At 51.5% G+C, this 15,325-nt stretch overlaps 1 protein-coding gene across 6 annotated transcripts in view; it reads left to right on the top strand.

Moving 5' to 3' along the window:
* EEFSEC (eukaryotic elongation factor, selenocysteine-tRNA specific) overlaps window positions 1–15,325 on the top strand; it is a 188,755-nt gene that overhangs the window by 59,215 nt on the left and 114,215 nt on the right. For all 6 annotated transcript variants that reach the window (XR_009505976.1, XR_009505974.1, XR_009505975.1 and 3 more), the window contains exons 2-4: window positions 2,536–2,743; window positions 10,851–10,947; window positions 12,980–13,144. Coding sequence is in view for 1 of the 6 variants with exons in the window: in XM_059940505.1 (XP_059796488.1) it covers window positions 2,536–2,743; window positions 10,851–10,947; window positions 12,980–13,144 (470 nt within the window). In the remaining 5 variants the exon portion in view is untranslated. The remainder of the gene's footprint in view (window positions 1–2,535; window positions 2,744–10,850; window positions 10,948–12,979; window positions 13,145–15,325) is intronic.

Here is a 15,325-nt window from a genome sequence, read left to right as displayed (position 1 = left end):
CCTAACCCCAGTGCCAGGCACACGGGCCGGGAGCCGAGCCGGGCTCGGGACTGCACGCGGCTGGCGGCAGACAGAGGCCCTGGAAAGGACGCCGCTCTGTCTGCACGAACTGCCCACACTCACCATCCCAGAGGGGTCATGTAAAAAATCTTTACAGGTCGGCGGATGTGGCAACACCGGGCCTGCACCTGACATGGCCAAGGAGCACTTTTACCCGGGGCCCTGCAGCTCCCCGTTGCCCCCTACGCTGGCATTTGTACTACCCGCCTGGTTCCTGACAGCACGTCAGCTTGTGACTTCTGCCTGATGTGCGTCAGCTCTGACCCTCACCACAACCCCACGAGGAGGAGACCCTCCCGTTCTAATAGAGAGAACTCTGAGGTCAGGTCACACGACAGTGAACAGCGGAGGCAGGGCTAGAACTCGGAGCCGCCTGAATTCAAATGTCTGCTTTTTCTATTGCCAGCTGCCTTTTGGCCAGAGTCCTGCATTCCTGAGTCTCTGGGGACCCTACGGTGTCCCGAAGAGCAGGTGGGAAAGGGCCCGAGGACGGGAAGAGGAAGGGGAGTGGACAAGGTGCAAAGGTGAACGGGCAGTGTCCCCAGGACAGCCCCGAGCCTGGGCACAGTCCCTCATCATCACCCGACGAGCCCCGGAGGACAGCAGGGCAGTGTCAGCGGAGGAGGAACAGGAGAAACAACAAAGAGAGCCATGTAAGACACAAGGAAAAACAAACAGCGAGGACGAGACAGCAGCAAAGACAGGTGCTGGAGCCCTGCCAAAAGGAAGAGACGCCAAAACCCAATACATGGCTGGAGACTTGCAACGAAACACCCGCAGAGCTGAGTGGGGAGGGTGCTGGCCGAGAGCGCAGGGTGCTTGGTGCAGAGCCCTGGGTGCCCACCCTCCCTTTCCGAGCCTCACCGTCCTGGTCTGTAAATGGGGGAAAGCATGTAACTGTGACTCAGGGACAATGGGTAGCCGTCCAGATAAAACTCAAGTTAGATCTCCATCGTGCACTTTACATCAAAATAAATTCCAAATGGATTAAAGTTTGAAACATAGACATTTAAAACTGTACAAGTACTGGAAGAAAACACATGAAAAAATATATATAATCTGAAAAGTAAAAAAAGTACCTAGGTAAGATACCAAACCCAGAAACAAGAGAGAAAAACGGAAAGACTGACCATTTCAACATAAAAATCAAACATTTCTGCATGGAAAAAGTCATAAAAGCCAAAGATAACTGGGGAGAGAAGCCTAAAATGCGCCTTCCCCACAAAGGATATGCTCCTCAATGTTTAAAAAGTTTCTTTAAATTGGCAACAAAGAGCAACGAGCCAGTCCAAGTGGGAAGCAGTTATCAACAGTGCCCGTGCCGCACCAGCAGCACCTCCTCTGGGCTCCGCAATGTTTAAAAAGTTTCTTTAAATTGGCAACAGGGACTTCCCCCTGTGGTCCAGCAGGCTTAGACTCGGTACTCCCAATGCAGGGGGCCCCAGTTCGATCCCTGGTCAGGGAACTAGATCCCGCATGCATGCCGCAGCTGAAGACCCGGCGCAGCCAAATAAATAAATAGAATATGGAAAAAATAGATTAAATGAATGAATAAATAAATTGGCAAGAAAGAGCAGCAATCCACCTGAAAGGAGAAATGGTACTAAGAGTGCCCATGCACGCACCCTCAGCACCTCCTCTGGGCTTCTGTAAGTCGGCAGCAAAGAGCAACAGTCCAGCCAGAAGGGAAAGCGGTATCAGTGGCAGTCCTCTGGCCTCCGTCCCACCCTTCAGGGCAGTCGGAGAGGCCAGGTCAGAGCAAACAGTGCGCAGTGCGTGAGTTTCACGGGCAGGCGGAGGGCGCTAAGTGTCCTGGGGAAACAGGGCAGGAAAAGAAGGCTCGGAACGTATGGGAAGCGGGCGGGCTGCAGTCCTGATCGAGCTGTCCGGATGGGCCTCGTCGAGGGGAGATACTTGAGCCAGGACTCAGAGAGGGCCGGCAGTTTACCCCTGGCCAAGCGGGCCGGGCAAGGGGAAGGGCTGGGGCAGAGACCTTACGGGTGGCAGGGGCCCAAGGACCAGCAGGGAGGCCAGGTGGCTGGGGGACGTCAGACAGGAAGCAAGCAGCTCTCATCAGCGTAAGATGCCAGCAGCAAGAAGCAGCTTGAGACTACGCTGAGAGCTGGTTTTCACCTCGCGGGCTGACACAGTGACACTGGCCACAATGAGAGGAGCTTCTGCGTAGGGAGTCGTCGCCCTGCCAGCCCCATGACACGCACGGGCTCCTGGAGCCCCCAGCAAGCCTGCCGGGCTGCGCGTGTAGAGATGAGGGGAATCAGGTCACAGAACTGGGAGGGGGCCAGCGTTCACGGTCGAGCGACTCCCCCGCCTGGTGCTGGGAGGTCGTGGCTGTCGTTCGCACCCCGACACCCCCAACTTTATCTTGGCTCATTTTGCTGGACCTAGGGCGTCGGGCAACTTTCTGCAGAGTCGGCTGCCCTGTTTCCTCCCTAACCTTGTCCTCTCTTCTCCCAGGGGCCCAGATCATCGATCTGATGATGCTGGTCATTGACGTGACCAAGGGGATGCAGACCCAGTCGGCTGAGTGCCTTGTGATTGGGCAGATCGCCTGCCAGAAGCTGGTCGTGGTGCTGAACAAGACAGACCTCCTACCCGAAGGGAAGAGACAGGCGGCGATTGATAAGATGACCAAGAAGATGCAGAAGACCCTAGAGAACACCAAGTAGGTTTGCTGATGAGAGGGCCTCGGGGCGCACCTGCTTCCGCCGACCCGGATGGGGCAGGCAGGGTCCCGCCGGGCGCTTGCTCGCACCCCGGGTGGAGGCTGCAGTGCTGTTGCAAGAGGCCAGAAGAGCCAGGAGCACAAGGAAGCCACAAGAGGGTCATAGGAAGGGCGGTCCAGCTCTGCACCGCGTTCGGAAACCCAGGCTGCCCGTGTCTTGCCGGCTCACCGCTGTGGGGTGTATCCTGCGGGAGAGGTCAGAGCCGGGCACCGCCCAGACGGGTCCAGGTGTCAGCCACAGGCCCCCCCACCCCTCCCCATCCTGTCGGTGAGGACTCAGTCCTGCCTGCTCGCCACCTGCTTAGCTGCAACTCGGTTATCGAAAGGGAGAGGTGCGTTTGGGTGATGAGCAGATGTGTCTGTCACAGAGGCTTATGAAGTCGGATGGATGGATGGACGGGTGGATGGACTGATGGAGAGGACACGGAGAAAGGCCAGATCACATGGCCTGTAGTATTTCATGCCAAGGGGTTATGATTTCATCTTGTGGGAAGTAGGGGCGGGGGGGGGGGGTGGGGGGAGTCCAGGGGGCAGCAGGGAGCCGACAGGGAGAGGACGGCAGGGCGGCCCGGGAGGTCCAGAGCAGGAGGCCCGCCGGCCCTGTCAAGCTCTTGCCGCTTACCGTCGAGGTCTGCGGGGGCAGGAGGGTGACGGTGCTCCCGGGCAGGGCGGGGGAGGGGAGGGGTGTGGGGACCGCGGGGCAGAAAGCCACCTGGGCACTCGGGCAGCCATGGGCATGACTTATTCCCACGTGGTCCGGAAAACGAGGAGACACTCTGTTGAGCACACGGTGTCGGCAAACCTCCTTGTTTTATCGGCTCCTCTCCTCCCCCCGGGCCAGCGCCTTTTGATCAATACTAAATAGCGGTCACCGGGCGACAGTGCAGCTTCCTCTTTGCTATGCAGCCCGAGACAATATCCTGCCTTGGCCACCTCTCCTTCTCCTGCCTGTGGAGGGCACGCCAGTGGAAATGGTTTTGTTTCCCCGTCATAAAGATTGATGCGCCTTCGCATTTATGATTTTTTTTTCAGATCTAACACCTGCAGCTCTCCCTCAGAATTCTCAAGTTGGTTAAATTAAAGCTTCAGCCCTGAGAATGGGCCAAATATGTCATAAAAGATTTCCTAGTGCTGCTTTTGTTAGCAAAATTCGTCAATCCGATAAAATCGACACATTTAGATAAGTGTTGCATAAGAATTCAGACTTTGTTATTCCCAGCGGAAGTGGATATGAGACTGTAAAAAGGAAGATAAAAAATTATATCTTCTTTTTAGTGAGTTATTTGATCTCCCTGCCGTTTTATTTACTTGTCAGAAAGGGGAGACCAGGTCCTTTGGACTCCTGCATAAAAGCCCAGCACAATGTCAGTGTCATTTGCTATAAACGAGACCTTCTGGGAAGGGCTTAGGATACTATTAAGGGTAAATTAATATCAACTATTTCGATTAGTTAAATTTAAAGAAAATTCTCACTTACGGGTTTAAATTACTATTCCTATTTTAATTTATTGGTTGAAGGTCAAATCACAGCCTTCCTCACACATCCAGAGGATATTGGCCACTGAAGGGCCTTTGACACCTCTGCTCTCCTCATTCAGCACGCACAGGGCTGGAAAAGCTCCGGTAAGGAAAGCTTAGTGGGCCGATGGGCCCGGGCCAGCCAAGGCAGTCACCTCGTAGAACTTAGCTGTTACCTCTGTGCAGCCGAGAACTTCTTTTTTTTTTTTTTTTTTTAAAGATTGATTGATTGATTGCTATGTTGGGTCTTCGTTTCTGTGCTAGGGCTTTCTCTAGTTGTGGCAAGTGGGAGCCACTCTTCATCGCAGTGCGTGGGCCTCTCACTATCGTGGCCTCTCTTGTTGCGGAGCACAGGCTCCAGACGCGCAGGCTCAGTAGTTGTGGCTCACGGGCCTAGTTGCTCCGCGGCATGTGGGATCTTCCCAGACCAGGGCGTGAACCCGTGTCCCCTGCATTAGCAGGCAGATTCTCAACCACTGCGCCACCAGGGAAGCCCCGAGAACTTCTTTAAATCATTTTAAAAGTGACGATTTCCTTTTCTTATGGTCCCTTGTTAGGTAAATCCTTTGTAAATGCTGGTCCAAATGTGAAGAAACTTTCTATCTAGAAAGGAGAAATTTAGACTGCTGAGCTATGTACATATCAACACCTAAAAAGTGTTAAAAAAACAAAACTTTTTTTTTACTATCCAAAGAGTAATTGAAAGAACCTTTGGAAAATAGAGAAAAGGAGTTAAAAGAAAGTGGAGACCACCCAAACAAAGGTTTCTCAGAAGAGCAGCTGCTGACATTTTGGTTTACTCCATTCCTGTCTTTTCACCGTGCATAGTATCACCCCCACCCTTTCTTCCACATTCAAAAAATCGTAGTAAAATATACATAACATAATGTTTATTATTTTATCCATCTGTAAAGGTACAATTAAGTGGCATTAAATACCTTCACAAAGCTGTGTACCCATCACCACTGTCTGTAACCTAATCCTTTTTCATGATCCCCAGCATAAACTCTGTCCCCACTGACCAGTCACTCCTCCCCCCCACCTCCCCCAGGCCCTGGTAACCTCTGTTCTGCTTTCTGTCTCTGTGAACTTGACTGTTCTGGGGACCTCGTATAAATGGAATCATGCAATGTTTGGCCTTCTGTGTCTGGTTTGTTTCACTTAGCATAACGCTTTAGGTCCATCCGCGTTGTAGCACGTGTGAGACTCTCACTCCTTTTTATAGCCAGATAGTATTCTATTGTGTGTATAGGCCGTATTTTGCTTATCTGTTCATCTCTTGATGGACACTTGGGTTGTTTTCTTTTGGCTGTTGTGAATGATGCTTCTGTGAACATTGGTGTACAAATATCTATTCCAGTCCCTGCTTCAATTCCTTTGGGTGTGTACCTAGGAGTGGGATTCCTGGATCACATGGTGATTCTATGTTTAACTTTTTGAGGAACCTCCATACCGTTTTCCATGGCGGGTGCACCATTTTATATCCCCATCAGCAGTGCATCAGGGCTCCAGTTTCTCTACATCCTCGCCAACACTTGTTGTTTTCCTTTTTTCTCATAGCCATCCTAGTAGGTATGAAATGGTATCTCATTGTGGTCTTGGTTTGCGTTTCCCTAGTGACTGATGTTGAGCATCTCTTCATGTGCTTATTGGCTACCGTATGTCTTCTTTGGAGAAATGGCTATCAAGTCCTTTGCCCATTTTTTAGTCACGTTGTTTTTGTTCTTGAGCTGAAGGAGTTCTTTATATATTCTGGACATTAATCCCTTGTCAGATTTGCAAATGTTTTCTTCCATTCTGTACGTTGTCTTTTCACTTTCTTGATAGTATTCCTTGATGCACAAAAGTTTTAAATTTTGATAAAATCCAATCTCTTTTTTCTTTTTCTTTTCTTTTTTTTTTTTTTGCCTGTGCTTTTGGTGTCATAGTCATGAAATTGTTGCCAAATTCAATGTCATGAAGATTTTCCCCAATTTTTTTCCTAAGAATTTTATTGTGTTAGCTCTTAAGTTTAGGTCTTTGATCCATTTTTAGTTATTTTTTATGTATGGTATATGTTAAAGGCCCACCTCCATTCATTTGAGGATATCCAGTTTTCCTAGCACCATTTGTTGAAGACTGTCCTTTTCCCTTTTGTCCTTGTCAAAAATCAATTGACCAAATATATGTGGGTTCCACTGGTCTCTGTCTGTCCTTATGCCAGTACTGCACTGTTTCACTTACTGTCCCTTTGAGGAAAGTTTCCATTGGGAAGCTGAGTCCTCCAACTTTCTGCTTCTTTTTCAAGATTATTTTGGCCATTTGGGCTCCTTGCAATTCCCTCCCGTTGGAATGTGAGGATCTGCTTTTCCATTCCAGCAGAAAGTGATGGTTGGAATTTTAATAGGGACTACATTGAATCTGTAGATGGTTTTAGGTAGAATGGACATCGTAACAGGAGTAAGTCTTCCAATTCATTGACACAGATGTCTTTCTATTTATTTAGATTTTAAAAAATTTCTTTTATATAGGTTTTGTAGTTTTTGGTGTACAAGCCTTACATGTCCTTGGTTAGATTTATTCCTAAGTATTTAATTCTTTTAGATGCTATTATAAGTGGAATTGCTTTCTTAACTTCCATTTCAGATTTTTTTTGCTGCTGTATAGAAACACAAGTGACCTTGTACCCTGCAACTTTGCTGAATTCAATTCTCCCTCTTTAAACATATAATTGTAATCATGAAGTACTTACATTTTTGATTTCTGCTTTTATTACTTAACATTATATAGAGCAGTTCTTCACGTAACCATCACCCTGTTCCTGACCCTTTGAAATGGCTTAAGTTTTCCTTCTTATAAATAAATAGTCCTGGGTGAACATCTTTGACCATCATTAAACTTCGTCTGTATTTTCGGTTTTTCCTCTTGAGAGAGCCCCAGGTATGGGGTCACTAGGTCAAAGGGAAGGAGCCCTTTAGAACCTTTTGTGCATCTCTGTGTTCTTTTCCATTTCACACAGGTGCCAGCGGTGAGCTCTAGTATCTAATTTAAAAATATATTTGGGGACTTCCCTCGCGGTCCAGTGGTTAGCACTTTGCCTTCCAATGCAGGGGGTGCGGGTTCAATCCCTGGTTGGGGAGCTAAGATCCCACATGCCTCGTGGCCAAAAAACCAAAAGATAAAACAGAAGCAGTATTGTAACAAATTCAATAAAGACTTTAAAAAAATATTTTAAAAAATATATATTTGAAACATTTAGGATAGAATGTTGTTTTACTCTTGTTATAATATGTGATTCTTTAATTACTGGTAAGGCTGAACATTTTTCCTTAAGTGTATTAAATAGTTGTGTTTTTGTGTGTTTAATTTGTGCCCATGTGTTTTGTCTATTTGCCTCTTGTGATTTTAATGCTTTTCTTTTTGATATTCAGGAGTGTTTAATATTAATAAGGATGTTGTTATTAATTAACCCTTTGTCTGTCATATTTCCTACAAATAAGTCTTTTACATTTGTTGTTTGTCTTTCTGTTTTAGTTTCTTTTTTTTTTGACATGCAGAAGTTTCTAATTTTTATGTAGTCAAGCTCTTTGTTTTTCTTTGTGATTTCTTTATCTCTGAAAGCATTTAAAATTACTCTCGCATAAGCATTTATCAGTGTTAACAGAAATAAAAATAGAAGATAAAAATGTACCCACAATCTTCCCAATGCAGCGAATTAAAGTGTTTTTTCCCCTCGGAACCCTGTCAGTCTTTCCCACCTGTACATAGTTTGAGGTAGTTGTTATTACAACATTGACACTGTTCTGTGTTCTAGGCTTTTTTGTTTATCTTTCCACTAAACGTTATTGTCTGACAGCATCCTTGGTGCATCTTTCTCCCAGACTCCCTCTGTGTTTCCTCCTGCTTTTAAACCCTTTCTTTTCCCTTGTTTGTGTTTTAGCCACGGCCGTCTGCTTAGTGCCCGCCTTCTCCCCGGGGATTGGGTGGGATGCCAAATCCACGTGACCTGGCTCCTGCCAGCGGGCTCCTACAAGGAGTGCATTCGGTACCTGCTCTACGGCTGACTCACTTTATCTCTCAGCGTTGGTATTTCTTCCTCTGTAAAGTGGGAGCTGATAAGTCCAGCCTCACAGTGTTTATTATGAGGGCGCATTTGATATGGAGACTGGCACATCGTAGGGGCTTAGTAACAACAGCTGTAACGTGTGGAGCACCTGTTGTGTGCGTGGCCCTGTACTAGGGCTTTCCTGAGTGCAATCAGTCAGATGCTCACAGTTACCCCAGGCTTTTGTATCTGGCTTGACTGGTGAGAAAAATAAGGCATAATAAGCATCGCTGCTTTTTTTTAGTATCACTATTTTGAATTCTGCTATTCCAAACCTAAAACATAGACTCTCTTTGTTTACATCTTTTACACGAGTTACACACACACACACACAGATTCATGTGCATTTTTTTTTTTTTTTTACTGATGTGAGTTGTTTTTGTATGTTGATGAAGGTCAGCCTGCGTGCACAGTCAGCAGGTCTGGGCCCGGCTCATGCCATGAGGTACCACAGCTGCGCCGGGAGCGGGGTGGGGTGGGGTGGGCGGCGAGGGGCGCTGGGAACAGGAGGCGCCCTCGGCTGTGCTCTGGGTCAGCTCCCACCTGGGCTGTGGGGCTGTGCTCAACGCTCTTCCTGACACCCCTGGCGGGAGCCCCTTGTGCTCCTAGAGCCCAGACAGCAGCCTAGGTCTGAAACCCAGGCAGGAGGGGCCTCTTGTCCCCCGGGGCTGCCAGCAGCCAGGATGCCCCATTGTGTGGCGTGCTCAGGAAACCAACAAGGCCAGCTTCTCTGGAGCCTGGGAAAGGGCCGGACACCCAGCCCGAAACGCATTTATGTTTTGTTACAATACATTGCCCAAAAGGGTTTGGATAAACAATAATTGAATTTCCGAAAGCTTTATGGTTAATCGCTGGAATTCTCAGAGCACGCTTTTCCCCTTCTGCGGCCCTGGGCCTGGGGCTCGGAGCGCAGGCAGAGACGTGCACGTGGGACGGGCCCTGACTCGGGGCGGGTCCTGGCTCACTGACTCCGAGGCCTGAGCCCCCGCTTCGGTCTAAGGGTGGGCTCTTCCAGGGAACTGCCGGATAGGAAAAATAATGATATTTCTCTGGGAAAGGGGCTTTGATGGAGCTCAGACACATTCTGCCGCTTTCAGTGGCTGTCAAGCTGCTGTTTCCACTCTGAATACAGACTCCAGTTATTAAGGCTACTGCAGAGTTGGGGAGGGGTGGGTAGGAATAAGGCAAGTAAAAATGCCACAAAGTTCCCTTATTCTTACTGAGATTCAGCTGTTTTCCTTGACTAAACATTCCATAGATTGCTGCAAGCCTTTGGTTAATTTGCAGAGTTCTGAAAAGGTTGTTTCTGATCATTTTCCCAATGTTCTTATTGCCTTATGGAGAAGAGCCTTTTCGAATGTCTTCACTCCACATTTTGCTGATTTTTCAGTTTGTTGAGTCTTTGACCTGTACCTCATGAATTTATCCCAAATCCAGGCCAAGAAAAAAAAAAAAAAGTCATATCCACCAACATATTTATCACACTAGTGAAAAATTTGGGATGTTCTAAATGAGTCACTTTGGGGGGAAAGCATGTGAATTCTGAGTTGCACTATTATGCAGCTGTTAAAAATGAAAGCGGAGGTGGCGGGGGGGCGGGGAGGCGGGAGTGTAACATGGTGGTCGTGAGCCCTGGTTCTGGAGTCGGATGGGGTGGAGGTTGGCTCTGAGACTGATGGCAGTGACTTGGAGCAAATTAATTCACCTCTCTAAGCCTCACTTTCTCATCTGTAAAGTGGTGCCAATTCCATGGTGGTTTTGTGGGGTTTCATTGAAAGCGTCCAGGTCATGTGCTTGGCTTAGTCAAGTGAGTCTTATTATTATCATTGCTGTTGTTATTTTTCAATAGAAAATTCTTTCCGATGTAATGGTAGATAAACTAGAAGGATATGAAATTGTATGAATATTGTAACCAAAATATGAAAAAAATAATTCATCGGCAATGCACGGAGAAACCAAGGTTGGAAGAAAGCACACCACAGTGATGGGATTATGGGTTGTATATTTTCTCTTTTCTGTTTTTTGGTGTTTTGTTCTCCAGTGGAAAAGGTAAATGTATACTCATAGTAAGAGTCTTTTCTTAAAGAGGCAGGCTCTCCAGGCGGCTGGGAGGCTGTGGAGGGGGCCTCCGGGCGGGTCTGGCAGGGACTTCTCAGTACCTGTGCTTCCCGAGTCTCTGCAGGAGGCCGGGCTGTGCCCCGTGGTCCTCTCCAAGGGCGTCTTTATTCAGGGGCCTGGGGCCCGGGCTTCACCGCTCCTCCTCAGGGAGCCCCTTCCTAACTTCTTTTGTTCAACGCAAGGCATTCCCTTCGGGCCTCCATGACCTGGTCTGCCAGGGGGGAGCACAGCGCCACCGCCCCCCTCGGCGCCTTCGACGGGGTGAGAGCAGAGGCCTCCTGTCGTGCTCGTCGGTGACCGTGGGGGGGACTTGTCTTTCTGTTCCAGGTTCCGAGGTGCACCCATCATACCCGTGGCGGCCAGGCCTGGGGGACCGGACGCCCCTGAAACGGAAGCTCCACAGGGCATCCCAGAGCTCATTGAGGTACTGCCAGCTTGATCCACGCTGGGGGCTCCGGCTCACTCCAGGGGGGGGCCCAGCGAGGGGGACCCTCCACACTGACCCCTCGGTGCCACCTCCCTCGCCTTCCTCACGGAGTTAAGTCAGAGCAGAACCGCAGGCCTCCAGTCGCAGCCACGTCCTCGGGGGCCTCCTCTTCCCTTTCCCCGTCAAACTCGTCCACGAGGCAGCTCCCGCCAGGCTGGGGCTCTGGGGCTGCGCCACCCATTCCAGCACCTAGGGTTGTGCCAGCCCCTCCAGTGGGCCCCTCCCAGGCGGGGCCAGCGTGGCTTCCATCCTCGTCCCTTCCACCGGGCTTGGGGGTCACGGACAGAGGGGGAGCCCAGCCGATGGGAGGGCCCAGGGCACCCAGCGGGCAGAGTGGGAGTGGAGTCCCTCTGCTGAGCCCCCGGGCAGCTCAGAGGCTGCGGGGGTGAGGCGTCTTGACCCTGGCCCTGGACGGCGCGTTCCAGCACTGGCCTCACCACGTCTCTGACCTTCTGCGCTTAACCTGCTCTCTCTGGCCTCGGTTTCCTCACTTATAAAGTCAGGGAGATGGTACCACCACTTGGCGTGTGGAGTTCGTGTTCACACGTGTAACATGCCGGAACAGTGCCATATCAGAGCTTACTCTGACGGTGAGGTTGGTTACCACGTACCAGGCACCACCCTGAGTCCTTTCCTTACGTGATTATTAACATCCACGATGACATGATTGTTAACAAGACTTGAGAGGCTTAAGGTATTTATCCGCATTTTGCTAAGAAAGAGCCTGAGACTCAGAGATGTTAAGTGACTTGCCCGATGTCTCACAGTGAGCGTGAGGTGGAGGTGGGATTCAGATCCAGGTTGATTGTGTTGGAGTCCACCTGCCCCAGGTCCGCAGAGCCAGGGTCGGGTGTGACCATGTGCACGGCTGCTGTTTTTGTGATTACACGGTGCTGACCTTGGTGACTTAGCAAAACAAACATTTTCTGGGTGAAGCTTTTGTTACTTTTTCATCAGCTCCAGAGAGCACTGGTCTAGGAACCTGGGACAGTTGTTTTTGTTAAAGCAAAATCCACAAAAATGCTGACTATTGAAATTGTTCATATACTCCTTTGAGAAGCCTCTGTGCAAATCTCAGGCCAAGCCTGTTTTGCGACTCTAGTCCTTTCCCACAAGAGTAGTTATCACGAGACTAAGAGTTTGGGACATTGACTACCAAATACTTTTTTGACAGTCTCTTCCCTAACGAAATCAGAAAGAAGCAAGAGGACTAACGTGGTCTTGATTTCCATTTGTTTCTTGGTAATCAGCTCCGACAGCACCGCGGAGCACAAGGGCAGTGGGCTGGCTGAGGCGGAAGCACGCGGGAGAGCGTGCGGAACAGGAAGAGCAGACCCACTGCGGAGGGCCAGTCCCTCTGTCCCCGCCGGGGCTTGGGGAAGGGGCCTTCACCCCTGCCCTGCCAGACAGAGGCTGCTGCCCTGGGAATGTGCTTCAGGTTCCCTTCAGGCACCGCGATGCAGCTGCTGGAGCGGCTTGGGGTGCTCACGGCCTGGGGGGGAGTGGACAGACAGACGACCCCAGCTGCACGTTACCTGGCGACACAGCCAGCGCAAGAGCCAGCATCACCGGGGGGAGGGGGAGGCCACGCTGGCTGGCGAGCTGCCGGGGCTGGCCGGTGGCCGATGCCCAGTGTGAGCGGGCATGTGAGGCTGGGGAGCGACGTGCCCACGGGTGCCCTCAGTGGGCTGCCTCCGCGGCTGTGTGCGGGCCTGGAGCCCAGCCCGTTGGGACGCCGCTGCGGGAATCCCAGTGGGAGAGGATAGAGGAGGGTCCTCCACGGGCCCTTTCCCTCTGCGCTGAGAGAGGGAGTGGGGCCTTGGCAGAGGCTCGGAGTGCAGTCGGAGGTGGTCTGCTCTGAGCTCCTGGGCCAGCTTGCCCGAGCCCTGGTCACACCCCCTGCCCTCCTCTGCCCTGCCCCATCCAGCTCCTCTCCCGACAGGGTGTGGCACCAGCATCTCTTTTCTAGCTCCTGACGTCCCAGATTTCCATCCCAAGGAGAGACCCCTCGGGACCGTTCCTCATGTCTGTGGACCACTGCTTCTCCATCAAAGGCCAAGGCACTGTGATGACAGGGACCATCCTCTCAGGCTCCGTCAGCCTCGGTGACAGTGTGGAGATCCCTACCCTCAAGGTCAGTCTTGCCTCGCCCTTCCTTTTGGCCCCTCGTCTAGCGGGAAGGGAGGGGGACAGTCCCTGTGCCTGTGCAGCTGCGGGGCCTGCTCCCCGGGGGCCGGCTCTGCCCTGCTCCTCCTTCTCGCCTGTCCTGCCCCCGTTCTGGAACTGCCGCTCGCCCCGGTTCTCGGCACAGCACCAGCTTGTTGGGAGACTCTCAAGCAGGCATTCTTTGTAAAGAGATGGAGCCTCCAGAGGGTGTGTGGGCTCAGGGGCATGTGGCCCATGAGTGAGGGCGCTGGGTGGAAGCCCTCCCCCTTTCTACAAACCCCCCAGGTCAGGGTGGCAAGTACGTGTGGACTCATTTCTGGGTCCCTTTTGCTTAACCACAAGGATTTCAAATTAAACACAATTAGAACCTTGTGTTGCTCAGAGCCATACAGTCTGGACACCACCCAGATGAGTGTCACATTCCTAGTGACACTGGCAGCTGCCACGTCATCTTTGGAAGACCTGGGAGAAGGGTGGCAGCTGGGGTCTCCCCGTCACCCCCGACTCCTGGTAACTTCTGGTCTGGCTCTGATTTAAAAGGTGTCCAGTGGCCTTGATACTTCCCTTCGGTGGGCTTTGCTTAAGGTTTTTGTTTACTGGAAAAGAAAAACTTACAGCTCCCTAACCGCCCTTCTCCTTCACGGGGAATCCAGGGTGGGGAACAAGGGCTGGTTAGAACTCGGAAACCTCCCAGGAACTCTGGTGTCCAGGGAAGGTCTCTGGTCCTCAGCGAGGCTACAGTGCGGGGGGGTGGGGGCTTGCTCTCGGCCTGTGTCCGAGGCCGGGGACGCTGCCGGCCGCTGGAGGTGCTCACAGCCCAGGTGCGTGGAGTCCGGGGGCCTGTGAAGTGGGCTTCTCCCTGCAGGGCTGTGTGGAGACGAGTGCTGCAATTGTCTGGCTCACTGGCTGTATTGGTCAGCGACCTCCAGAGAACCAGAACCGACAGGATGTGGGTGTGTGCGTGTGCGTGTGTGTGTGTACAAAGAGAGCGATTTTAAGCAACTGGCTGGTGTGATTGTGAGGCCAGTGGGCTGGAGACCCAGGGCAGAGTCGCTATTCAAATCTGAAGGCTGTTGGCTGCAGAATTTCCTCTTCTTCCCGGGAGGACAGTCTTTTGCTGTTCAGGCCTTGTCCACCATCATTATGGAGTGTCATCTGCTGTACTCCAAGTCTAGTCATCTAAATGTTAATCTCATCCAGAAAATGCCTTCACAGGAACCAGAATAGTGCTTAACCAGATATCTGGGACGTGTGGCCCAGACAAGTGGACACATGAAATTCACCGCCACCCTGGGGGGAGGTCCGTGCCTGCAGGGTCTGCCCTGAGCGAGGGGGAGGCCGGAGCACTGCTGGCACTGTGCCTGGCGTTGGCCATTTCCGGGCCAGGGCAGCCTGAGGCAGGAGAGGGGCATCTCGGGAGCGAGAGGGATGACCGGTGGTGCTTCCGCAGGCGAAGGAAACATCAGCTTGAGATCTCTCCCCTCCACCCATTCCTCCTGCAGAGCCGGGGGTCGTAGGGAAGAGTCTTGTGACCAGGGTGGGCCAACCTGAGGGCTCCCTGGGGCGGCAGCAGGAGTTGGAGGGCAAGGGTCCCCTGACACTGTGAGGCGTGATCCCCTCCTCCCCTGGCTGTCGTGGAGGCTCCCGTGAAGACCGTCAGTCCTGGATATAAAGACTACTCAGATCAAATCCGCGTTGCTCCAAGTACTAAAAGTGCAAATCTTAAAAAATAAAGCACAAAACTATGAAAACAAACTAGACTTACATTTAACAAAACTAAGCTTATACTAGTGACTGTTTTAATTCCCAGCTGGGGCAGGGAATGAATACAACGCTAGATCCCCTTCCATTCCCTGTGCTCCCTGGGGCAGACCCCTCGGGGCCCCCTGGGCCTGCACCCCCTCTGCCCTGGGAGGGCAGCTGGGAGAGGGTGAGGAGCGGAAGAGGGCTCTGTGGGAAGCAGACGCGGACTTGGGTGCTTGAGGCTCTGGAGGGAAGGAGAGGTGTCTGCTGACCGGGTCAGTCAGTGGCCGCAGCACCGGGGCCCAGGGCGTGGAGGAGGCGAAGGCAGGGCCAGCGGCCACCTTAAGCTCTCAGGGGCGCGAGTGGAGGCTTCTGAGATCTTTGGCTACTGTTTTCATCCTTATAA

This window comes from Balaenoptera ricei, chromosome 11, assembly GCF_028023285.1.
Source record: "Balaenoptera ricei isolate mBalRic1 chromosome 11, mBalRic1.hap2, whole genome shotgun sequence".
NCBI lineage: Eukaryota > Metazoa > Chordata > Mammalia > Artiodactyla > Balaenopteridae > Balaenoptera > Balaenoptera ricei.
The sequence above is the reverse complement of the archived record's forward strand: the minus strand, read 5'-3'. Positions and strand labels throughout refer to the sequence as shown.